The 25,813-nt window shown below is 41.7% G+C and overlaps 1 protein-coding gene across 5 annotated transcripts in view; it reads right to left on the reverse strand.

Annotated features, from left to right (window-relative positions):
- Window positions 1-25,813, reverse strand: part of mob2a (MOB kinase activator 2a) — a 55,733-nt gene that overhangs the window by 1,975 nt on the left and 27,945 nt on the right. For 3 of the 5 annotated variants that reach the window (XM_086298146.1, XM_086298145.1, XM_086298143.1), the window contains exons 2-3: window positions 4,830-4,990; window positions 3,319-3,412 (exon numbers count right to left, since the gene is read on the reverse strand). In XM_086298146.1, coding sequence (XP_086154272.1) covers window positions 3,319-3,412; window positions 4,830-4,990 — 255 coding nt within the window. Of the gene's footprint in view, window positions 1-3,318; window positions 3,413-4,829; window positions 4,991-5,437; window positions 5,572-11,078; window positions 11,300-25,813 lie in introns of those variants that run through there. The other 2 variants (XM_086298141.1, XM_086298142.1) reach the window with 2 other exon arrangements.

Genomic DNA, 25,813 nt, shown 5'->3' on the forward strand with positions numbered 1-25,813 from the left:
CTGCTGGGCAAACATTTCCGTGGGGGCTGACCCAGATAACTGAATTGTAAGCGGCTGGCTTGGAAACATGGTTAACAAAAGGTCAAACGGGAGGTCAGCAGGCACCTTAGAGATAGATGAATGAGCCACGGGAGGCTTTTCGAGGGCTGTCAGGAGACGAGATGTTGAGACAGAAATGGCAAAATAACCACAGGGACGAGAGATGATCTCTGAGTTGGAGAGGCCAGTGAATAAGCAGATAAAATGTGAGTGCAGGTGTAGCGGTCTGCAGTGCGGCTGTGGGAGGCAGCAGGGCAGACATAACAAAACCTGAGGAATGTAAAGTGTCCACATAGCTGATCCTCCAGGAGGCAACTACTGACCACAACAGCAGGACATGACACTTACAATACACTAACAGACAGACAGTCTAATACTGTGTGCATGTGGGAGACGGGCTAAACTACAAATATACCTGTGCTGCTAAATACACAGAGACAAGCAGACATGGTAAAGATAACACAGTGACTTAGTCAGACTTCATGAACGGGGCACAGACAGCTTTTCAAATTTAATATGCTTTTGCTTAACCTTTAGTTTGTCTCTTTTATAGTGTCCTCGGTTTATAGTTAAGAAGAAAAAGAAGTTATAAAAAAAAAAAAAAAAAAAAATCAAATCGTTAAAATTGTTCGAGTGTGTACAACGAGCGCCTGTAGAGATGTAAGAAGAAATCTGATCACAAAACAAGATTAAATTAAGTAAATCTAATTGAGGATACTTTATAAAACATGGCTTTATGCCTTTTTCAACTTTCTGTCTACTGCAGATTTTGATTCAATTGTATTTCTTAATTTCCTTCCTCACTTTATTTTGTTTTTAAATACTGACTTACACAAAAACTGACTGTGCAGTGAATGTTTAGCTTCGAGCTAAGTGACTGGATGTTTTTTTTATTCTTTCCTAATGACGTACGTTTTTATAACAATGCTGAAGAAGTGGGTGTATTTTCAGAAACAGAATCTAAACTGGAAACATCTATAAGAACTCAATGTATAGTGAACACAGTGAGCACTTCTATCCACCCACCTACACAAAATGGGTCTAAATAGTTACCAAATGGTTCTGGTGCCTTCAGAGCTCATGGAAACATTTTCTTCCAAAAATAGTGCTCAGCTCTGCCCTTGGGCAGGGGCACTGACGCTGCTGCTGTGACTGGGCCTCAGTCAGTTTTAACCACAGAGGGCGGCGCGTGCCAGGTCCTGCATAGGCAGGAAAAGGCGGGGTGCTGGGTACCAGGCAGCGGAGAAAGGTACAATCCTAAATGCTGGGCTTACATTTGGAGTTCAGACTATTTTCATTTTCACTCCAACTCTGCGTCTTTAATATTCAAGACATTAACTCACAAACAAAAACCTGTTAATCTGCTCCAACGCCTCCTCCGTTCAAATACCGCAGGTGAAGCATGTTTGTCTTATTTGTCAGGGTGTGGGTTAGAAGCAGTAGCTCAAGGTGACAACAGTGGAAAACTTCATTGTCTGACAGCTGAACTCGTGATTACTGTCAAACACCAGGTTGTTTGTCGATGTCTCAGAATTCGGCTTGAGTGATTGCATTACTTACAATGTGTTAAGAGGTGTTTAGTGATTTTTGCGGTTTTTCAAAGTGTGGCTAATCTAGTTTTTCGAGCCTTCAGCAGACACAGGGGAAAAGAAGGCCTCTTTTTAAGAGTCAAGGCCTCATAAAAAGACTGCACCAAACCTCAACAGGGGAAGCAAGTTCAATAAATACTTAAGAGTTAGTCATAATCCCCTTGTGTTAACATGAGATGGATACACCTCTGTCAGGATTATCCTAAACAAACTAATGTAAAATATGCCTAATTTACTGCACATAGTAGTGATAAACCAGTTTAGTACAAAAGGTATGGGTCTAAAAACGTGACAAGTTTCAAAAAATATCCTGTGTGGTGACTTCAGAGCGATACACATTTCAGCCCCTGGACTGGAACCGATTGCTAACAAATGGCAAGAGATTAAAGGCAGACATCCTGGTGACACTTTGATCAGAGAATCAAGGAAATGTGTGTGTGATGTGAGTGTAATGATATTAGCAGGGTTCAGACAGCAGCAAAAATCACAGGCTGGACTGCAAGGCATTGAAGTTGAACCTGGCCCAGGCTACAGTTATTAGCATGTGGACTCTACATTTGCCAGACTACATCAGGTTTTCGTCTGTGCAAGCCAGTGATAATAATGAAAAGAGGAAAACTAGTGCTTAAAAAGGCCATGCCTTGGGTGCAACATCTAAGCACATCAAAGCACAGCAGCCCTAACCTTCTGTTTGTGAGGGGCAGCCAATCAGAAAAAAGTTGACTTAATAGGTGAGTGGCCTTAAAGGCCCCCTTCCCAGACCTGAGAACCTGGATGAAGGACTAGTGTAAAATAAGGATCATTTTTGAACTGCCAATCATGCTAATAAATTCACAAAATAATACGAAGCTTCAGATGAGCTGAACAGATCTCCTTGAAAGCTTTAAAATACGCACATTTCTATACTGTGTGGGTAGTTAGAAGACCGAGCACCTCCTCGGGGTTGTGAGTTCGCCCTTGCTGACCAGAGAAACGTTGCTTAATGAATTATCCAATAGGACACCAGATTTCTGATGAATAAACCAATAAGGGCTCTCCAGGTGAGTGATGACATTAAAGAAACTGATGGACATTATGAACAATGCTGGGCATCCTCTGCACACGGCCATAAACAATCAGAAGAGTCTGTTCAGTGACAGGTTGCTTCTCCCCAAGACAAGAACTAACAGACTTAAAAACTCCTTTGTCCCACACGCCATCAGACTGTTTAACTCCTCTCTGGAGGGGAGAGGGAGGGGAAACAGGAGGACAAAGGAGGGGGGAACAACTAAGCTGTAGTGCCTCTTCACCTCACTGTACAATACCTTGTGCAATACTTTTTGTAAATAGTCAACAGTGCAATAGACTCAATACTTGAAATGTGCAATTCACTTGTATTTTTATTTTTTATTCCTATTTATTCTATTTATCCCCTTTGTATATTTTATTTATATTTGTCTCTGTATTTATGTGTGTGTGTGTGTGTGTGTGTGTGTGTGTGTGTGTGTGTGTGTGTGTGTGTGTGTGTGTGTGTGTGTATATATATATATATATATATATATATATATATATAACAATTCTGTAACTGTAACTTCGGTCGTTGCTGTGCTTTTTGGAAGTCGAATTTCCCAGAGGAACCCACCCGAGGGATTAATAAAGTTCTATCTTATCTTATCTTATGAATAAACCAGAAGTGTGGGCGATAACTTACGTGTTGCAGGCCGTCATGGCTTGACAGATCTCCCCAGTGCAGAACTCTGAGATAGTGCTGTACTGAAGGTTGATAAGATTGAAGAATGTTGTTGCTGTGGGAAAGAGATGAGAGAGCACAAGACTGTTGGTCATCCACAACACAGGAATTATAACAACACTAATGCACAGGCATGCCAGTGGGTGAATGACCGTAAGAAGATATGTTATTGTCACGTTCTTCTTTGGCTCGTGAGGACACACCTAAAATTGTATACGCAATGCTTAGTGGGAAGTCAGAGTCACATGCGCACACACTAATTCCAATTATCACATCCTTCAAAAGATGTTTTTGTTTCTGATTCACACAAAGAATGGGAGGGAGGCTTTGACAAGCATTCACCTAAAACAGACAGGTATTTTTGCTGCAAGGTAGAACTCCTGCACAGCCTTATACGCTTGCACAACAGTGTAACAAAGCAAAGCTGGGGTCTATAGGGGCTCAAGTAAACTATTCAACTGTCAACATGCTTGCAAGGCATGTTAGTTGTAGGAAAACCCGTCCATCTTACTTGTAGTGTGAGACTCCTTAAGTAATACGTCTTCTGTGACTGTGTTTTTTTAAAGCTTTGAACTACTAGAGGGACTCCCAATGTAATCATCTCCAACAACAGGAGACATAAATACGCTAAATAAGGCAAAATGTCAACCGATTTTTACAAAGGAAAGAAGTAGATCCCTTGCTATTCCTATTAGGATTAAACTACCATCCCACTAGTTCCCACACATTTTCCCCCCTGCGCAACATAGAAGCCTGAATTTGGAAAATATTTAATATAAATGACATCATTATTTATTTGGTTACAAGAAAGAAAAAAAAAAATCTAAACATTGCTCCACCCAACTGAGTTTCCTGGAAGCTAAACCTCAGCCACTGATGGATACATGCAAGCTTGTGTAACTTAATTTTCATGGTGAAAAACTTATCGGCATGTGAAATCACATCTGTTGTTATGCAACAGTGTTTTATTAGCTAAAATAAAAAGGACAGAAGAATTGCACCCCACCCCCCCTGCACGCACCGTAGTGGTTTGGATATGTAACCAAAGCAAAGTCAAAAAGAAAGTCTGAGACTGATCCAGCTGCCAGGTCATAGAAAGCTGAATAAACTCCAGAAGCGACGCTCATAATGGCAAATATACATTCTGGTAAAGGCTGACACGCTGCACTGAGAGTGGCTGTAAATGGTGGCGTGTAGTGTTGCACCGGGAACAGTCTCTAAACTGTGCCAGGCCTGGATCATGTTAAAGGCTTAGCTCCCTTGTCCTACTTGTTATATCCAGGTGAGTGACAAGCGCATATAGATGTGGAAAGCAATTCCAAGCCCCCGAGAAAACATTACAAGTGGGTGCAAACACCAAGCTCGATCAATGAGTACGGACCTCACTAAATGTCTTTTAAATGCCGAGCATCTACAAGTGTCCAACTCTATTGTTCAAATTTGTCACGACTACCACAGTCAAAGGCACTCACTGTTGCTGGCTAGCCATTCGTTGAGATCTATCTCTCTGGGCAGCACCACCAACTCCTTAAGGTCGAAGTCCACCACGCGGACTTTCGTGAACTCTGGTTCCAAGTACTGTTTCTTCTCTTCTGCTGGTGGCTTCTTTCCATTTGGCTTCGTTTTGGACTTCCTGGAATATAGAAGACAACAGGGCAGATTAATAAAATGATAAGGGTGCCGATAAGGCAAATACAAGATAAAGTGAAGCGGGAGAAGAAATTTACTAGTGCCTGAGATTTATGCCAGCTGTAAAACTACAGTTTAGTTTGAGTCTGTAAAGAATGAAAGTTGCTCAGGCTGCTGAAAAACCCCCACATATATTCTACAACCAGCCTTTCAAGATGAGCTGGTCAAATGATAAGCCAACAGTAAATATAGAAACAAAACAGCCCAAGTTAGTACTTCAGTAAAATTCCACTGATAAACAGGGAAGTCAGCATAAAATAACTGGTATGCATCCAATGCATAACAGATTGCAAAAATATCAGTTACGAAACACAAACGTTCTGTGACTCTTCCATCGTTTGATTAACAGCAGCCTAAAGAGACCAAACAAAGGAGCCCTTTGTTACTGTACCTATCCTCCAACTCTGGCTCAATACCGAATGTTTGTAGAATAGCTTCTATAAAGGCAGCCATCTCCAGCTCCTTGTACTTCCACTGTTAGTTTTAGTGCTGCAATGTGATATTGCACTCTGCCAGAGTTCCCAGGGCTGAGCCCTTTCTTCCCTCAGCTCCTGCTCAGTGAAGGCACTGCCTTCCTGGGTTAAAGGTTGAAAATCTTAACAAGCAGCAGACTTTGCGCAATCAACTGTCCACCCATCTTCCTTTTTCACAATTTTAAAAGTTAGGACTAATAATAACCAGCTTAATCTGCTATTCCATTCAAGCCTTTCCACACCCTGTAAAGACTATTATTCTTCTCGATTATACATGCGTCTTTATTTCGCTCCTACTTGCCAGTGCTACGCTGTTTTGGTTTGCTGAAGGACAAAGGAGGTTCAGTTTGCTCCTTAAATTTATTGTGCTACTGCTGACCTTCATTTCCAGCCTTCTTGAACTTATTGCAAATTCCCCTCATCCTCGTTTCTCCACAACCTCCAAACACAATGATCCATCAATGTGTTCTCGGCTCTTGCCTTCTCTCCTTTACTTCCTGTTCACAGCTCACCCCACTGGAGTTTACAGGAGGAAAGTTAATTGGCTTGTTTTTCTGCATGAAAAAGGGTATTAAATTCATGGAAGAAGAGCAAAAGAGAGCAGGCAGAAGTAGAAAGGAATTGAGCGAGGAGGGAAGATCAACACAGGCCCAGCTGATATCCATGGGAACTAATAAACACTTTCAAAACACGACTGGACTGTAAAGCACGAGGCCTCTTGGCCAGAGCTCCGTGTTCAAAAGCCTTTCACTGTTTAATTCCGTTCTCCAGGAAGCATCGCCCAGCTTTCCACCTCAGCAAACAAGGAAAGGCATGTCAACATAATACAGACAGATACAGAGCCCTGGAGCTTTTTACTTTGTAAATGTTTAAGACACCCCCGCCCCCATTTCCTTACATGTTCACTGTCTCCTAATTGATCTGTCAGACAAATGCTTAGCTGTAAACTGTCTTCTGGATGCGTCTGAAAACACTGAAAGACTCACACTTGCATAGTCACACTCGCAGACACACACCAAAGGTTGCAAAGGTGCTAAAGGTTCTTGTTTGTTGGGAAATTATTCGGATGTTTCCGTCAGGCAGTACCTGAGCTCGTTTTGGCATCATTTAGAAAAAACAAAAGTAAAACCACAGAGACACTGGAGATTACACGCTGATGGTTAATTATTAATGACAGGCTACTTTCACCAGTTGCTCCACTCGTGTGTCTTAAGGCATCTTTCTGTCCTTTCCTCCCATCCTTCTCTCCTCACAGCACCATTTGCACTGTACTTTGAATCTACGACGTGGGTACAGTGCAACTGTAAGCTGCAACTATCTAGACTTACTCTTGATTGTCCTGCCCAACCAGCTTTCAATTTACCCCACACTATGAACTGTACCGAGTCAGTTTTAATTGCCAATCTTTTTTTCACATTTAAAGTTCCTTCAAGTGCTTGTTTTTTTCCCCCATATCTCCTTATCGCCATCTGCTTCCTTCCTCTAGCCAAAACAAACAGAAAATACCCCCCTTCCCTCTCATGAGGGCACAGACATATTCATGTGGTCTGTGTGGTTTTGCGCTGTAAGCTACATGTTCTATCACGTGAAAAAGCTTTTCCCGACAAAAGAGCTTCATCTTTGGATACCATAAGCTCTCACAACGTTTCAAAGGTTTTGCTAAGCCTTTCAGAACAACTGGTCAAGTCCTGTGAAATGATCCTTTTAAAAACATTGTTTCACTGAGCCATTTCCTGCCTTTCTTTTTGTAATTTCATAATTTTCCCACACAATTGCCTCCTCCAGTTCTTACGAATATTTGAGGATAAGGGGAGGTGATGGTCTGTAGCCATTAGTTTATTTTAGGATAAAGAAAACTTCCTCTTTGCCAGCACTCCTCCCTTCACACAACTTTCTGATTGGTAATGTTCTCCAAGGCAAGTTTTTGCCATAAAAGGCATCAGATGCCTCTTTCTCCTCGCCAGATCAGGGGCAGATCAGGGCAATCCAGAAGTCAGGAGTGTGGGGGAGAAAAGGAACATGTGCCTGGCACCAGCAGAAGCAGGTCCACGATATGGCCTCATAATCGAGAGATACATTTAAACCTGATTTATATACGAGTGGATGGCGAGAAGCAGGAAGAAACACCTGCTGGTGTTTATCTGCAATGAAAACAAAAAGGAAATAGGGCTGTTATACAGGTTAGGCAAAGTTCAGTGCTGCAGAGCTGTGGAGTAACTGACCCGACAGCTGTTCAACTCCATCCGTTATCCACTCTCACCCTTTCACTTTTCCCAGCAATGCCACCTCCCCCACCATCAAGCCATCTTCTCTCACTACCTTTCCTCTTGTACAAGACCAAAAGTACAGAGCAAATGCACTGTGTGTGTCGCGCGCAGACACACACACACGCACGCACACACAGCAGTAGCCCCCTTTTCCCACCAAAGAAAAAGTAGAAGAAGCAAGTTCTATCTGGTCTGAAAGACTGTTTGTGTAGACATGTGAGCATCAACCAAGCCAAACATGCATATACATGACGTGCAAATGTTAACTGCTGATTATTTTCTGACTGTGGGCCAAATAAATCCTGAATACGCTTGGTTCTTACAAAAGGCTCATCTAACAGAAAAGGAGGAACCTCTTGGACTTGCTTTTGGCGTACCTACATCTCATTACCAGAATCTGGTTCCAATTAATCGTGCCATCGGATGGGGCTACATTACCGCACCATCTTGGAGAATTAACTACAGTAGTTTCTCTAACACCATAAATTGGCGACTAAACCGCTTCAGGAGTATTCAGAACATGCCGACTTCTTCTTTCCATAGTTAATCATCTCCATATCACCAAATCACTGACATTAATGCTTTAAAATAAAAGAAAAAGAAAAAGAAACAAACAACATTTTCAGTTTTTACTGGTTCTTTCTGTGAGCTGAACACAAACAAAGAAAACCTGTTCAACAAAACCCATGTTCCTCTTGAGCCTTTGGCTCCAGGCGAGCAAAATATTACACAACTGTTGCTTGAATTGGCTTTTTGGATAACAGCGGTATCCAGCGAGTGGCATATGGACGCTTTAATGCAATCTGGTCGGGTGACACTGACAATTTTTACCATTTTCTTTAAGACAGCTGCTTTCTATATGAAGAGCTTTGATCTGACTGATAAAAAAAAAAAAAGCGATCAAATGCACTGGCACATTAAACAAAATATAAATATAAAGTAAAAAGTAAAACAAAAAAAACAACAACAACCAAAAAAACAAATCAGCACTGGCATCCACTGGAGGTCATACAGCAAATAAAGCCTTACTATGTGCCCAGACCTTAAACACACGTCATAGTTTAAGGATCAAGTCATATATTGAAGTGCATCTCTAATTTATTTCTCATTTCTAAGCCCATTATTATACTAGTCAAGTTTAAAAAAGTGTGATAAAACTCTGAATAATACTGAAATTTAATGATAAGGCCAGAACAGAGTGAATGAACTCTGCTATTTTGTTAAATAAGCAGCTTTCTCCAAGTCTGCTGATCTATTTCAGGACTTAAATTAAATAGACCCAATGGCACCCTGCCCTGAAAAACCACAAAGAGGGAAAAAAGCAAGCAGTCTGAGCGCACCAAAGCTCCACCACAGCAGCCATTACAGAGCTTACAAAAGAGACCGACTTAAGGATCGACTAAACCTGAGGTTCATCCTTGTTAAGTCAGTACTGCCTTATTCAGAGTTAAGTATAGTTTTAATATTTTGCCAATTTTAGTTTTTGGACAAGAAAACAAAAACTACAACAGTGCAGCTGTCACCACTTAATCAACAGCTTTACTGGGGGTGAAAGCAGCCTCACAAATGAGTAAATGAGGACTGTAGCCAGGGTGCGGACCTAAACATATGTAAATGTACACACACACACACACACACACACACACACACACACACACACACACACACACACTATCTACTAGCCCTGTTCTAGCAACTTCTCCTTGTTATCCTATCAAACATCCCATTTACTGGCTCTCAGTCTACCAAAATATGCAAGGAACCCCTGTGAGCACCACATTCGAGCCTCATCATCATAACAACACAAGGGTTTGGGACTTAACCACCTGTGAGTGTAATCTTGAATTGATTTAACACAATAGGAAGCAACATACTGAAATAAAGCACAATTTCTCGACACCAATCATCACCAACCATCAATCTACTTGTAGAAAAACGAGAACGGGTAAGGCATAAATACCTAAAAGCCATCTTAGTAATCTTTTGTCTAACCTCTACTCATAACAGCGTCTAAGTCAAGGGCATTGAATCAGTGACTGAAGGAGGAAATAGGATTATATAAGGTCGGTGTTAACTCAAACAGGGTAATTTTATTTAGGTTTTACTGAAGATTTCTGAAACCATCCCCCCCCCCGCAAATACATTAAGGCTGTAGTTTCTCGGTGATCAGCACATTTCTTGAGCACGGGTGTTGAGTTCGCAAGAAAGACGGAGCAGAAAAACTTGTTCTTGCAAAAGACAACATACTGTACAACAACACTTTCTGATGCTGCTCTTATATCCAGCCTAGAATGTGTTAAGCGAACCTACAATAGTGGGGAGTCCCCTCACTATCCCTCTCCACATCTTCACAAAACACCACAGGATGTGAGGCATGTGCCCTTTGGGCTGCTGCTTGAAGAGAAGCACACCTGGCCGAAGACTTGAAAAGTAACAGGAACCTTCATCACAGCATTAACATGACTGTCTGTCCCCTGGAGGAACACAGTCATAATGACTGTGGGCCTCTGACACAAACAGAGTAGACACATTTATTCTCTATAACTGGGGTAGCTCTATCACGTTGTATGACACACAAACAAACTGTTAACCCATATATTGGGGTCAGGCATTCCTCAGGTATTAAGTCTGCGCCTTCATATTATGACCTGTAGATAGCAGTAAAATTCTTTTTTATAAATTAAGAGGCTAATTACACATAACCTTGGCAAATATTTGACCTTTTATTCATTTTTACTTTAAGGGAAAAAGGGGGTAATTTTTTTCTGTGACTAACACAATTAAGTATGTTAAAATACTACAGGCGTCTTTAATAATTGATTAGACTGGATGAGAAGATAGTGTCACATTTCTCCTGCTCTTGTTGAGTCTTGCTAAGAGCTGCAGCGAAAGCAATTATTAGTTTTCAGGTGATCCTGATAATTTGCACTGACCCCAGAATCACAGGAGCCCAATACTTGTGTAATTACTGCAGGCAAGAGGCAGCAAGTTTATCTTGATTTAACCACAGATTAGAGACTTTCTAGCTTTAGATACAAAAACAACAAATTTAAAAAAAAAACCGAAACAAACCATATTTAACTGTTAGCGCTGCTGTAATCAGAAGGTGGTGAAATATGACGACAAAAACAAACAACAGGCAAAGTCGACGCGGGTTTTTGCGTCTTCGATAAAAGCAGCATTACGACACTAAAACAACCCACTGCTTCGGCTTCATTAAAAGCAACAACGCAGGGGAAACACTCAAGTGAATAGCAGATACAACACTTTTAAGTTAAAATATAAGTTTTACCTTAGTACTTTTCCAACTGCCTGGAGCACCATTTTGCAACTTAGTCCGGTTTTAGAGTTTTTCTGAGGGTGCATGACCTTCTTATCTACAGAAAAGAAGAAAGAGTCTCTGACCATAGCTTAAAACATGAAGAGAGATGTCAGAGTCTCTCCTTAATACTGTTAAGCTGTAGTCTGCCTGTAAAAACACTACGTTGGGACTTATGAGAAGGTGTGACTCACTGTAGGGTAGAGAAAAAAAAACGTTGTGAGCACACTTTACAGAAAGGCGCTCCTCCTCTATTGCTCTCGTCCAATCGCAGAGGGGAAGAAACGTGCAAAAGGGGTGGGGTGTGGTGACGTCAGTGTCTGCCCATGTGGACGTGGTTCAGCCTTTCCCCAGAATTGCAGTTACAATGTAGCAACAGGTGGTCCGCAGGTAAACGACAAACAATAAAAAGGTGTCGCTAGACTTTATATACCTGCTGATTTACACAAGCATGACCGTTTCTGGGTTTACAACAGTGATACTGCATATGTATGCTTAAAGTTGTTAACTTTCACAAAATAAGTTGGTGCAAATATAACTAAAACCAATATATGCATTTTAAATAATGCTCAAACTCATCTGCCGACATTGAAAATTGTGGATGAAAAGCGTTGCAAGTGTAGGTAAAAAACATTTATTTCTGTGTTAAAATAACCATTAAAACCTTCGTTCACTTTAATTGTCTTGCATGCTGTGCAACATTCCTCCTGTTCATTCTGAACTTCAACTGAGTCAATTTATGATAGGCTGGCAGCAGTCAGGCGAGTTCAGACATGCTGTAAAAGCTGAAGAACCAGTGAGCCAATCAAACAAAGCCTGCTTAAAAGCCAAAAGGAGATCTGTAAAAAACATCTGGAGGTTACTTTGCATTTCTTATTTGATATTTTTTCTTAAAGCACATGTATGATATAAATTCTAATTAAATTATCAGTAGAGAGCTGAAGCGGCAACACTTAAGTATAAAATGTGCTAGTGTAAATGAACACAGACAAGTGGAAGGTGTTCCATTCATGAGAAGATTACAACTAGTGTTACTAAGCTATCATTCCCTCGCTGTTCTTCCCTCTAATTACTGCCTTACAACAGATGAGCCCTCTTATTCTCTCTCTGCACATTTCACCGCCTCACTCCTTTACTGTCTGTTTTTGCTCAGTCTCCTCAGACAAAACTTCATGCGCCCGGCTATAGTATAGATTCATGCATGGACACAAATCTATGGGATTCTGTAGCGCTATGTGCATGCCTTGAGTTGGGGAATGCAGTTGTAAGAGCAAGATGAATGAGACTGTCAGAGTGTGTAAGGAATATGTAGTACTTGTTTATGGGTAACCCTTATATGATCAAAAAAAAAAAAAAAAATAGAAAGAAATTTTAAGAGACAGCGAGTAGGATAGGCTCCTTTCTGCACCCACATCCTGCATACCACATTACGGGTGCACACGGAGTCTGGCTCTGGCCCCGATACCAGCTGTGAGGAGTCTGGGGAAGAGGGGAGAGAGACAGCGAGACAGAGACCAGAACAGGGCACAGACTCTGTTCTTAAGATGCTAATAATAGTATCAGCATGCCTCACCATAAAGACTACAGAAAGCGTTTAAAAAAATAAAAGGGTGGGGGGCATGGGTGTCTGTCTTAGGGTGAGTAAGCAGGAACAAATAAGTGAGCAGCTTAACCAGTCACTGTGTAAGCAAGAGGTAAGAAAGGGATATATAATCAGACGTGGGGGTAGTTTGTGTTGGGGCTGTGGTCGGTATGTTGTATCTAGCTCATTATCAAAAGTCTACAGGTCTCAGGAAGATTAAAAAAAAAAAAAAAGTTCTAAATATTGCAAAATGTACAGCAAATTTTCATCAAATTCTTGGTCATTTTCTGCTTGTGTTTACTGTCATTTCGGGAACTTCTTCAAACTGCTAATAGTTTCATTCTCTTCATTCCCTTTTTGCTGTCATTTTAATGATGAAAAATAAAATAAAAGAAATTTTATAATAAGGTATTACAGGACATCATAAACACTAAAATCACATTTTTATGTGGTCTATCACAGTGTGATATTGCTGTTTAAAGTGTTACATGTAATCATGAGAAAACAGTGTGTCGCTATAATGGAAATCCCATGCTTGAGGAACTTTCCACTAATTTGCTTCTAACTATTGGACCCAAGTGGTCACTGAAAATAGAAAACATCATTGGAGCGCTTGGCCTCGACAATCGCTTGTGGGAACAAAACGTTTAGCGAATCGGGGATAAAAGTTAGAGGAGGCAGAGCTTGTTAACCTAAAATAGATCCTTCTTTTACTAAACGGGCGATATGTGATCACGACTGCAGTCTGCAGCGCTGTGTGACCATTTGGATTCTGATGATGCACAAGTCGGACCTCTCTTATGCAACGTCTGACGTGAATGGAAACCAACTGCCACATTCCTTTGTCTCTCACACAGAGGTTTACTCTTCCCTCCCTGCTAGCGTCCTCCCCTTCAAATACGCAGACAAGGCTACCTGCTTTCAACAAAACAGATATTGCTGTAAATTACTAATAACACAGCAAAGCTTTCACAGGAAAGGTTGGATAGAAAAGGCCAAGTCCTGTAATGACCTGCCAGTAATGCAGATACAGGATCAAATTTCTATTCTCTGAACACACATCCATTTGTTTGTGGGTAAGGCATAGTTCTTGAGAAAGTGTAGCAACTTTTTTCCACTATAAAAAGGTTACAGATGTAAAATCCACAGCAACAACAATTTGCAGATTAGTTTAACAAGCAAAACCACAGAAAGACTGACTTTATCAGTACCTGGAAGCTGCTTGAAGGATGTTAAACTAATCAAAAACGACCACCCTGATTAAGAGATACCAAAGGATTGGATTTAATTACAAAACAGGACGCTTGTGGGAAAAAATAAAAGAATAAACAGAGGCAATTTATGGAAACACCGACATCACTGATACTGACAGATGCCTAATGAAGCCCTAATGTGATGTCGGTAAAAAAAAAAACCCAAACAACAACATTAAGCATGATAATTATAGTCAGAACTGATCAGACCAACAGATAAGAAAAATAAGCACTGTAAGAAATGTAAGATATTCATTCCCCACAGCATTGACGTTATGAGCAACAATGCATAAGGCATAGATAAAATTCATATTTATGTGTTAAAATCTGCTGAAAGTTTTCGTTATCACTAAAAGGTTTTAAAGTGGAATACAAGATTCTGGATAAAACATGTTTGTGAACAGCGATCTCTGGAGCTGGCTCAACAGGTTGAGTCTGAAAGTCAGTGGACAAATTCCACGTATTTAAAACAAAGAAAACACTGATTCCAGGCCAGAGCTACATGAGTCACGACCATAGCAGATGCGCCTTGGGGCCTGGCAACAGACCAGTCCTGGTCAGGCCACAGTGAATCTCCAGCCAATCATCGCTGGGGTCAAAATGACAAACAGCTCAGGGACCCAACCGTGTTAAAACCCAAAATAAATGAATCGGAAACAGTAGTTCCAAGTTGCTCGATATGACCCGTTGGTGTTGCATTCTGGGCATGTGGGAGTGTGCACTGTGTTTAGGTAAGGTCTTAGGCAGTAACAACAGCACAGACCGAAGGTCTTTAGAGCCTGGGGGGTTTCTATAGGCACGGATAAAGGTCAGCAGGGCCAGGGAGATAACTTTGGACCATGAACCCAGCGACCTGGCCTGCAGTACATAACTGCAGAAGAAAATCTGTTTAATAAAAATATAGCATCTGCTACCATGCCTCCCTATTAATCAAAAATAAGGAAAAAAACCAACATTGGTAATTTTCTCCCTTTTCTTCTGAAAAACTGTGGAGATAAATGGGCACGTATGGTCTGTATGTCTGTGCAAACACCAGCCAAAAAAGGCAGCTTCAATGACTACGATCAGCTAGAAAGTGCTTACACCTACTTGCTACAGACCATTTTGGGCTTATAAAGAGTGCAACAAGCAGCTGTGCTTTTAACACCATCTCAACTTGCTACTCATATGAAGCACATGGCATTAAACATTTACAATAATTCAGCAAGCCCCTTACAGAGACTAACTAGTCTTTGCTCACCACTTTCTCCCTTCGACCTTTATGCCTGTGAATCTTTGCACATATGCTCTCGTGTCCTTTGCGTCATCTCTTCTTTGCTCTACATTCCTGTAGGGGAAGGGCTACAAGCAAAGACATGTCATTGCTTTCTGCAAACAGCTTTGTTAAACAAAGAGAAGAGTTACTTTAAGACTGAACTGAAGGAGATCAAGAGCATTCGATTCTGGCTCACAGTTCAGTTGGACATTCTTGTTTGGGAGGTATATGTGAGCACTTCATGCACAAACATAATAGAGTTCCAACTTCATGCTCTATTTTAAAACAGCAATGGCATCAAAGAACTTGACCTGTCTGATCAATTGCTGCTGCATCTGTAAGCGAGTTACAAGTCAGCTTAGTCTGGAGTTCAGACATTTTGCTGCAAACCTTTGGCACAGAGTTGATTTCAATATGAAAGCAGAGAGAGTGTAATAGACAGGAGGACGGGTTTTTTCTTGTTTAAAGCTAAAGGAAGACAGGACTTCAGCAAGAAGCAGACATGAGATGAGAAATTCCAGATTCGTATCCAAATCCTTATAAATCACCGACATGGATGCTACGTGGATTATGTCAGTGAGAAATGACTGAGAATGAAACAGAGAGAAATGGATGAAATGGGGGGGGGTGGGGGGGGGGGGGGGGGAGACTAGGAAATGGGAATGAGCAAGGAGTTAAGATTAGTGAGAGTGATAAAGTGAGAGGTTTGAGCTGCAGAGAATGACGCAAGGGGAAAAACAGAAGAGAAAAAGTGTTAATAACAGTTAAAAGCAAGAAGAAGAAGCAAAGAGTGAAAGAGTTTAGATCATGTGGGAGGTTGTCACAGCATGCCCTGGCTGCCCGCTGCACTCCTCCTCCCTGCATTCCTTAGGAGGGGAGAGTCTCTATCTATCCTGCACTTCACCATTTGGACCAGCCAAACGCCTGTCTGTCAAGTGTAACAGCGCACAAAGAGCCCCCCAAAACACAGACACAAAAACACAACACAACATGTTCAATTTTTATTTAAATTTAACAGTCTAGAGGAAGGAGAGACAGATGACCTGCAATAATCTATAAAATGGTGCTTATAAGAGATTCTCCTTCATCAAGAAGAACCAAGAGAATGTGGCTAAGTTTTGGAACACTTAGATATAAACTTAAACATTGTAAAAATGTAGGTATGTGCAAATGTAACAAGTTTGCACTGCTGGAGACACAAAAGCTTTCCTTCACATGTTCCCAGAACCCCGTATAGACTTGAAAAAAGACCAGGAAAAATCTCTTTTCCTGCGATTGTGCAAATTCCTGGATGCACACAGACTTATCTTAATGATTCCCCAACTGCAGATAAAATTCAGAACATTTTTGAACCAAAGCAAAACATTAGCAGCAGGTTACAGTTTAAATAAAACAAAACAAACAAACAACAAACAAGCAGTGCACAGGCTGAGAGAAGAGGACAACACAGGTATGACTTGGGTGTGAGATCAACATTGCCATCTACTGGCAATGAACAGCTGCAGCAAACCAGGAAACAGACAACGCAAAGAAATACATTTTTTCCTTTTTTCATCTAAGAAGAAGAAGAAGCTGAGAGGCATCTTCCCACCACTGGAAAAAGACCTCTCAAGGCAGACATTGTTTGAAACTTACACAACCTCACAGCTAGACACAGTTTTCCACTCCACTTTTCCATCCCTGGGTGTGGATGCTTAGATGTGTGTGTTAAGTTTCTGTGTGCTTTTTTTTGCCACCTGAAACCGAACCATAGCTGTGCTGACGTTACAGATGCCAGCATCCTTTGAAGACTATAAAATTTAATGAGTTAGTTTCCACTACTGCTGGTGTCGGTTGAGTAAGATGAACATAAAAGAAAATATAGTGTGAAAAGGACACGGGGAATAATATTTTAACAACTTTTCAGTAAAGCTGGGCAGGATGAGGCAAGAAAAGGGGAACTTGTAACATAAAGAAGAGCTGTGGTCAGACTTGAGCTGCTGTTTGCGTCGGAGCACAAGTAGTAGTCTGTGTGTGTGTGTGTGTGTGTTAGGGAGGCCAGCAGAGAATAAGGTGGAAGGGGGAAGGATGGAGAAGAAAGAGCATCATGGAAAGAGGAGGTTGCGGGAAATAAGATGGAGGTGACGCCCATGTTTGCACAGGATGTATGTGTGAAGGGTGGAGTATGATTGGGTAGACCACGGGGCTTTGGGGTGAACAGAGCTCTCTTTTCAGGGTTCCAAGAGAAAAAAAAATAACAACAAAAAAACAACAAAATGAGATGAAACTGCTAGAATGGACCTTAAAAAAAAGAAACAAAGTAGAAACAGGCTTTGGCAAAACAAAATGAAAAGAAATATCGCAAAGCAGTGAAGAAACTGTTGGTGACTCTTAAAAGTAAAAATGATGCACGGGGTAAAGAGCAGAGTGTGGGGTTTCTGCACAGTTTGGGTAGCCTTCTGCTTTTTGCTGCAGGGCTGTGCATGTCTGCTCTGATCCAGGTCATTAACTCCTAAGTAAGGGTATTTAGACACACATTTCCTATTGAGGGGAATGTGGATGCAAGTATCCTATAGCGCTTCCAGGAACAGACTCGCACCACCACATACTGACTGAAAGCACAGAATGTTCCCTTAAAATGGACATTTAAGCTCAAGTAATTGGGTTTCGGAGTGAAAACTAGATGACGACGAGGAATGAGTGACTTACTGATGCAGAGCAGCCCGTTTGCTTCAGTGTCTGGGTTGACATATTTTATATCATCAATTTTTGAAGTGATGAAACGTGGGAAAGGTAAATGTGACAAACGCTCGAAACCTGAACTACATAAAAGACAGGTATGGCACAGTGCCATACCTAAGAGAAATTTCAAACGACACTAACAACAATGCCTTAAAAACCAGCTGATGAGATCTGTATTGCTGTTAAAAATCCAATGCCATATCGCATTAGTCTGCCTGTTAATGCACACGTACACAGACAGACATCTCTTTCTAGGTATACTGTATATCACTGCATCCTCCCCAACCTGTGAGAGAAACACAGACACAAACAGAGACGAGAGATGAAGGGTTTCCCCCCCAAACCCTTCCTATTTCCCAGAGGAAAGATCTCAATTTCCTCCGTCAGACTGTCTGGTATGTTGCCGTTTCATTTGCTTTTTTCTCCAGCCTGGCCAATGTCCTTCTGCTCTTTAACCCGGGGGCCGTGGAGATAGCAGGCCTGCTCTAAACTTGGTAAACTGTAGCCACCAATAAATAGTGAACAAGTCATACTTATCTGTGCTTTGCCCCCTGCCCACTGGGCTCTCACACTGGTCCATTTTCTTGACAATTTATATGTATATATGCATTTAAACATTTGTTATTATAATGTAAAGTTTCTATAGACAATAGTGGGGTTTTCAGGGGTAAAATACTACTTCAAGTGAACCCATGAATGTTACATAAACTCAAAAAGTTCTTGTAAGTTGTTTTTTTGGGCTGCCTCTCAGTTTGTGATCCACTGTCTGAAATGAACCATTTAACCCATCTGTAAGGCAGGTTTGCAGGTAGTGCGACTGCCGAGTGTCTGAGGCGTCCATTTGAAAGGATCGCTCCTCTTTCTTTGTTTTCAACATTCAGCTCAGTAAGTAACATGAGCACTTTGAGAAATGCTCTTCCAACACTTGTCTCCACAGACTGTTACACATCCATTAGCTAGAGTGCGTGTTGTACAATAGTTGACATGTCGTAGTCACAACAAGCCCCCGAGAGCCGGGCTGGCTTTAAATCAGCCAACTCACATCTGCTGCTCTGATTATCAAAACAGTTGCTGGGTCAAATGAGGAGGCCAAGGGTAATAATTCATATCCCTAATAACTCAGGGATATGGGTACAACATCAAAAACAAAGGATAAACAGACTCTTAAGCAGAGAGGAAGTTTATTAATCTAACCAAAAAGCTCTGAGAGGACAAGCACAAAAAGAAAGAAAGAAGAAAACGAGACAACATCCACCTCCTTGATGACTAGACGAGATCTCTTCACCATCTGATAGCAGAGGAAACTCTGGTCCATTGTGTAAGCCCGATTAATTGTGGGAGTGATGAAGCTGCAGGAAGCAGTCACACCCAGGAGCTCACAAAAAGGTGAAAAGAAGCATGTGACTCAAAGAAGCCAACAAATTTACAAAGCAAAAACGAGGCGGCTGGAAAATATGAGCAATTTTAAACCTTTGATGTGCGCATTTTAACATCTAATCGGCTTAGAGGTGTACAGACAGCGTTGTAACATGTGACTGTGTTTGTGCAACAGCTCTGCTGCCCAGAGAGGAAGTCTGATCTCTCCAAGGAAGATACTTGGAAAGAAGGCAGGGAGGTTTTAACCACCAGCAACGCCTTTTACAGACACCCAATCATAACAACAACAGCTCTGAGACTAAACTGCAGAAGCTCGGAAAGACTCGGACCGAGCTGCACTTTGTTTAGAATGTAACCGCGTCCAACCCAAAGACCTTTGTTACGATGATTCGCAGTGACAGAAGATCACGCAGCCATGTCTGTAAATGCCCATCCCTGGTGGCTAATCAAGAGGAAAAAGACAGTGCGCACATGTTAGTGTGATGGTAGCGAGGAGGCAGCCTTGGTAAAGGAGAGGACAGGAGGATTTAGGAGGGGAAAGAAAGGCAGCAAATGTTACAGAAATACAAAGCTACTCATGTTTTGCTATTTGAGGGCAATTCACAGACGACTTCAGATATAGCAAAAAACCTCCGTGACATGTCCTGTGTTTGCAGAGTAATACATGTACACAATCTTACTGAGCTACACAAACACTGACGCACTGAAAGCAAGTGTACATAAAGATTGATCTCCCCTTTTTCCATTCAGCATCCTCGTGGCACGTCAATGAAAAAGAGAAGGATGTGGGCATAGGCAGCTGCTGCCAGTATAAGAACAAGGAAAGAAAAGAGATTGAAGGAAAGAAGACACAGGACAGGTCAAATCAATAGATGCTAATGGAGCCGTTTCACTGATGAGCAGTAATATTTGGGTTTTCCTCCGCAGAATACAAGTGAAAGGATGAGCTGTGGTGAGACGCATTTGAGACTAATTTCACCTTTTCGGTGAGATGAGATCAGCAGATGACTACAGAGCCACGTAAGAAAGTGTGTCTGTTCGTCTCCGTGCCAGGGGATTCAGGTGTAAACAAGCCTCTGATTAGCTGTAAACAGGGGAGGATCCATCTACCACCTGGGAAGATGAGCTTATGCAGTGACATCATCTCTCACCGTGGGGGATGGGCTGGTTGCCAGTGAAGTAAGCACATCTGTCCGCAACACAAAAGACTTCACAAAAGACTGTGTGTGTGTCTTGGTGGCATTGTGCTCATCACAAGCAGAAGAGCTTTATGGCTACAAAAAGGGCATCTGAGGTGAGTGCTTGTTTGGCACACAACCTTTAAATGAATGCTGCCTCAGAACAAACTGGAGTCAGCACTCTGCAGCACCACTGCTTTCTCGGGAGCCACAGTTTCCACCCTCTGATTGTCCAATAATCAATCTCTGTGGACGACTCCTACGTCTGAGCGTAGGAGTCGTCCTACGTCCTGCGATGCTTTGATTTTAAGGTGTGAAATTAAAATCTTAATAAAGCTTATTTTTCCTCATCTTCTCTCTTTGGTAACAGCGACATGTCAGATAGCAGTTAATTGAAACAAATGAGGAGACTCAGCCTCCAGAGGCACTGCAGCATAGAGCCAATTACGCAGCCATGCATGTGACTGCATTTTATTTTTTATTTTTAATAGTACAAACAAGGATGTCTTACCTACTGACCACCAAATTCAGTGTTCAATTAGACAGAACCAGACCACCCCTCCCTTTTCACAACTGCATGGGACAAGCTTGACAAACAGGAAATGAGACGCCCAGGCACTTCCCCTCTCCACTCAAATGGGTCTGTTGTTGCCAGAGGCTAAACACACAAGACGTGGGCTGCTTCTGCAACAACCCGCCACCTTTACAGCCTGTACAAAGCCTCCAGACACGTTGTTTTGGTAGTGAAATTTGTCTCGCCCCTTTCCTGCCACCTGACCAACCGAGAAACTGAGCCAACACAATGAAGCCATTATCCACTTGCCAATTGAGCCACCATGCAGCTGTAACACGTTTTCCGATGCCTACAGGGCACCTGCTGCCACACACACAAACACTCTTGGGTAACATTTGTCTAAACTGCACTGATAGGTAACGTGGAGAGTACTGTCTTCACCTTGTTATTGTTTCGCTGCCACAAACTGGAAAAGGATACTTCAGAAACAAAAAACCTGCGAAGTGGTCGAATGGTTTTTGATTTAAGCATGTGTGCTGCTGACTGAGAGAATCTAAATGCGGAGGTGAGGTTAGTGCAAGGCCATCTCTTTGTACTCCTCCTGAGCCAGCAGAACAGGGCTGCTTCTGAAACACACACACAGACTGTGTTATGCAACCAGCCTCTTGTGTGAGGCTCTGCCCTCTGCAGTGACTAGAGAGCAGGTGAACGTAGAGGACAGTCAGTTAAGGCAAGATGGACAGAGCTTGCTTAACATGTGAACTGACTAACGGCAGATTTAGACTTTTGTGGTGAATGTACAGCGTAACCTAGGTAACTGGCTGACATCACCCCAATCTTGTTGTGTTCAGTTTATTTGTTCCAGGAACAAATATGTTTGTCCCTTAAATTTTTTTTTTTTTACTTCTTAGCACATTTTGCATTTTCTTTCCAAGAATTTACTGACATTTATGCATGCTTATACTGAAATGATGACAGTTATTCTCTCATCAACGGTGCTGAACGGGCCAACCGCAAAAAATGGATTCTGCGTCAATACGATGTGTAGTTATGTTTATATGGAGGACGTCAGGTTACACCGTCAGGAAATTAAGCCCAGAAGAACTCATTAAAAAGCAGATGTCCTTGTTTAGATACCCCTTTATGCCTCATTTCTTCAAATATCTCTTTCCACATTAAGATGCTGGGTGATAAGACGTCTCCTACTGGGCATGTGCAGAGGAAAGCCTCAAACTAGTGAGAAACAAACAGAAAAAAAACAATATGCTTTTTCCAGTTGTGCAGTGGCTGTTTGTCATTTAAATTGATTTTTACTTGTTCCCATTAACAGTATTCATATTTTTTATTTGACTCATCAGGACTAGAAGCTACAGGAGGCACTGGAATTTTTTGGGGGGGGATTTTTGACCTGTTTGGATTATTTCCTCTCTTCTGGGCACCTTAGACATGGATGATATTGTACCACAATCCCTTACTGTGTTTCTAATGCACTGATTATTCCCAGGAGATCGCAACAACTTCAGTGACACAGACAAAGGGACTGTCTGGCACTGAGTCATGGTTTCATCACTGAAGAACCAGTTTGGAGAGAAGATCAAACTGGTAAAGCCATGCTTTTGATGAAGCTGTTTTTCCTCCTCCTCCTTCAGCTGAGTTCAATAAACAATCTAACAGTTATTCAACACGCCTTCATTTTCATCACACATTACAAAACCAACCAAGTAGAGCAGGACGATGTGACCAAAAATATTTATCACGATATACATTTGAAAATTTGCGATAACGATATAACTGACGATATAATTGACACTAGACAAAATACTTTACAACTCCTCAACTTTATTAGTGCAAAAAACCCATCAATGTATTTTCACTTAAACAAGCAAATTCCTCGCTGACAGTTTAACCAAAAGGCGTTTCCAGTGGAAACTGGCCGACATATCCTCAGCATAACCATGTATAATATCCACAAAACTTAAAGAGGTTATACACACACAATACTGTAATATTATGTTGAAGCACAGTACGTATCACTCCGCGAGGCTCCTGCCTACGATAGCCGTAACGCTCCGACAATCCATCAAGCGGCGCGGCTTCGTAGCTTAGCAAAGTCGCACTGAAACATTTGACAGATTTTCGAGCGCCGTGTACATAAAATCATTTCGAGGTCAGTAAACACAACCAGAATTCATACATAAGGCACACGGGATTATAAGAGGCACTGTCGATTTTCAGAAAAATCAAAGGATGGATTTTAAGTGCGCCGCATTTTCCAAAAAACACGGTAATAACGACGGCCCGCTAGCATGCGCTACCATAAATAGTGCTTTGTTGTTTATCTGACGGACGAAAGCTAAACCAGTTCCACACCACTGAAGTTGCAGCATTTTTACAAACCAGTTCTGGTTCGTCCGTTTCATTCAACGATCCGCTTTCGCTCTTCTCATTCTGCGTCGCCGCCATGTGCGTATGTAAACAAAGGCACTGCGCATGTGCGTTTTACCCATATTCTATCGCGATATTTCATTTTCCTATCGTTGCCCAAAACTACACCGGTATTACCGTGAATGGTATGATATAGCCCAGCCCTACAACCAGCAGTGTTCTGAGGCCAGATAAAGATCGATTTACAAATTCACCAGGTTTAACGAGGGCACGGTCTGACTGCAGGCATTTGCCTTTTTGCAGCCAGTCAGGGAGTGTCTAATATATGTGAGAATTAAGATTTGCAAAATCCTGCTGGTTGACTTTCAACTCTATGGCTCATTTATTTGGGTGGAGTAGTTTATGACAAACACTAGTCGGGTTACAAGGACAACAGATTTAAAAAAAAAAAGAAGAAACGACTACATATTACAGCCCTTATCTAAAATGTAAAGGCTGATCTTACAGTTTGATTTGATGTGTAAGCCTTTTTCTCAAGTTGGAATGATAAATGCTGCCTATTGTACAACACAAAGCCACAGGAAATAATTCCATTCACTTTTTCCAGGAATTGAATAGATAATGGTTATATGGCATGCCTAGGCATTAGTCGTTTCAACAAACTTTCCTGAAAAATTTGAGCATTTCCAATCAATCTGAGCGACCGTGAGCCACAGAATAAGGGAGCCCGCTGGGCTGAGGGGAAGGATCGCGGGGCTTGTTGGTGGAGAATGGTGTTCTTGTTGAGCTCAGCTCTGTGACAGCAGCCCGGTCTGCCAAAGACAGCCTAATGAGAGACACATGGCATCCAGTATGGTCTGCTCTGCTAGTACGACACACAGCTATTGTTCTACACCGCACATTATAAAACTAACCAAGTGACCCACTGCAAGCAAACATACACAAGCTTTGTCATGTGATGGAGCCTTACAGTCTGACTGCAGCCGCTTTCCAGCGACGTGTCAGCAACATGTCTTACGGGTAGAGAAACGCTGAACCACAAAATGCTGCCAAAACTGAAATTTTCTCTTTGTTTCATGCTGTAATTGTGTAGAGAGGTCTGACGACCACAACTCTGACATTCAAAAACTGAATGAAACCCTGACCTTGGATTCAACTCCAACAGCAGTAGTTGCCTCAGGAGTGTTGCGTTGGAAGAGACCCTGGAAAAATCAATTCTTGTGAGTTTGTGGGTGCAAAGAGTATGTGAGAGCACGAGAATGGTTTCTACACGTTACAATACATAAAGATCTTAGTGAGGGGTTCCTTAGATAACCGCCAACGAGACTGAAACCATTTTAATTCAGCTATTTAATCGAAACTCATCAGGACAGTCACGCTCAGCAAGAATAAGAAGTATTTTCTGCTCCCTTGGTTAGACGAGACAATCTACCAACAGAAAGAAAGAAATGAAGCACGCAAGATTAAAACAGTGGCACGAACATGTAGACGTGGCCGTGTTAGCTTCCTGTCTTTAATGTATCGGTAATAAAAGGGTTAAATTTCAATTAAAACAAAAACACTAGGATATAGTACACTACATATATGTGATCGAACAATATGCTTCTAATAATACGTTTGCAGTTAATTTTCAGATATTTCATCATTCAAATTAAAGTATTATATTATATTGGCTAAATGTATCAGCACTCTCACAGCAAAGTGACTGCAGTCCCTGCTTTATCGGTTAAGTTATTTGGATAACATTTCCAGAGGTAATACGGTTTATGTCCATGTAGAATTCTATACCCCTGAATTCTGCCCCCTGCTGGCCATTAGAATGATGCCACTTGCATATTTTAGACTTGAAAGCAATTTTTATCTTTCCTATACACATGTTTCCTCCCCCGATTTTGCCTATGTATAAAAATCAAAGCTACTGACTGGACAGAAACATAATACAACGGCCAAGTAATTAAAGCCAAGTCAGTTTTATTTTACTTGCGTCATACGACGACAGACGTTTCAGATGGCTTTGTTCTAAATGACATGATCGACATTGGAGTTGACAGTGATTGTTGGAGTGCTGGCAGGCGTTTTCTACTTCACACAATGCTACCGTTGAAAGCTTAAACACCGGAGCCCAGCGGACCCAGGGCTGCCTCGAGTCGAGGTCAACGAGGACCCGTTCAGATGGATGTGCCTCCTAAAACACACATTAATCAAGAAATATAACATCACTGCCAAGACATCTGATTGGCTGATGAAGTCGCAAAGGAAGAGAAGAGCTAAAAATAGACCTGAGAGCCCATTTTGGCTTAATGAGCCCAAGAGACATCAGGATCAGGTCCCACCCCTGCCTTCACCATGATGGGGGGAGAATAGTTAAATAGTTCTGGCATAAGCCCTGCCTTTACCAGGCTTCTGTGTGCATTTCACCAACAGCATTTAACACATGCAGAGC

The sequence above is a fragment of the Aulonocara sp. 'chitande type north' Nkhata Bay genome, linkage group LG7 (assembly GCF_057382095.1).
Source record: "Aulonocara sp. 'chitande type north' Nkhata Bay isolate Kocher_YH1m ecotype deep benthic linkage group LG7, A_spYH_male_GT1.1, whole genome shotgun sequence".
In the NCBI taxonomy this organism is placed as follows: domain Eukaryota; kingdom Metazoa; phylum Chordata; class Actinopteri; order Cichliformes; family Cichlidae; genus Aulonocara; species Aulonocara sp. 'chitande type north' Nkhata Bay.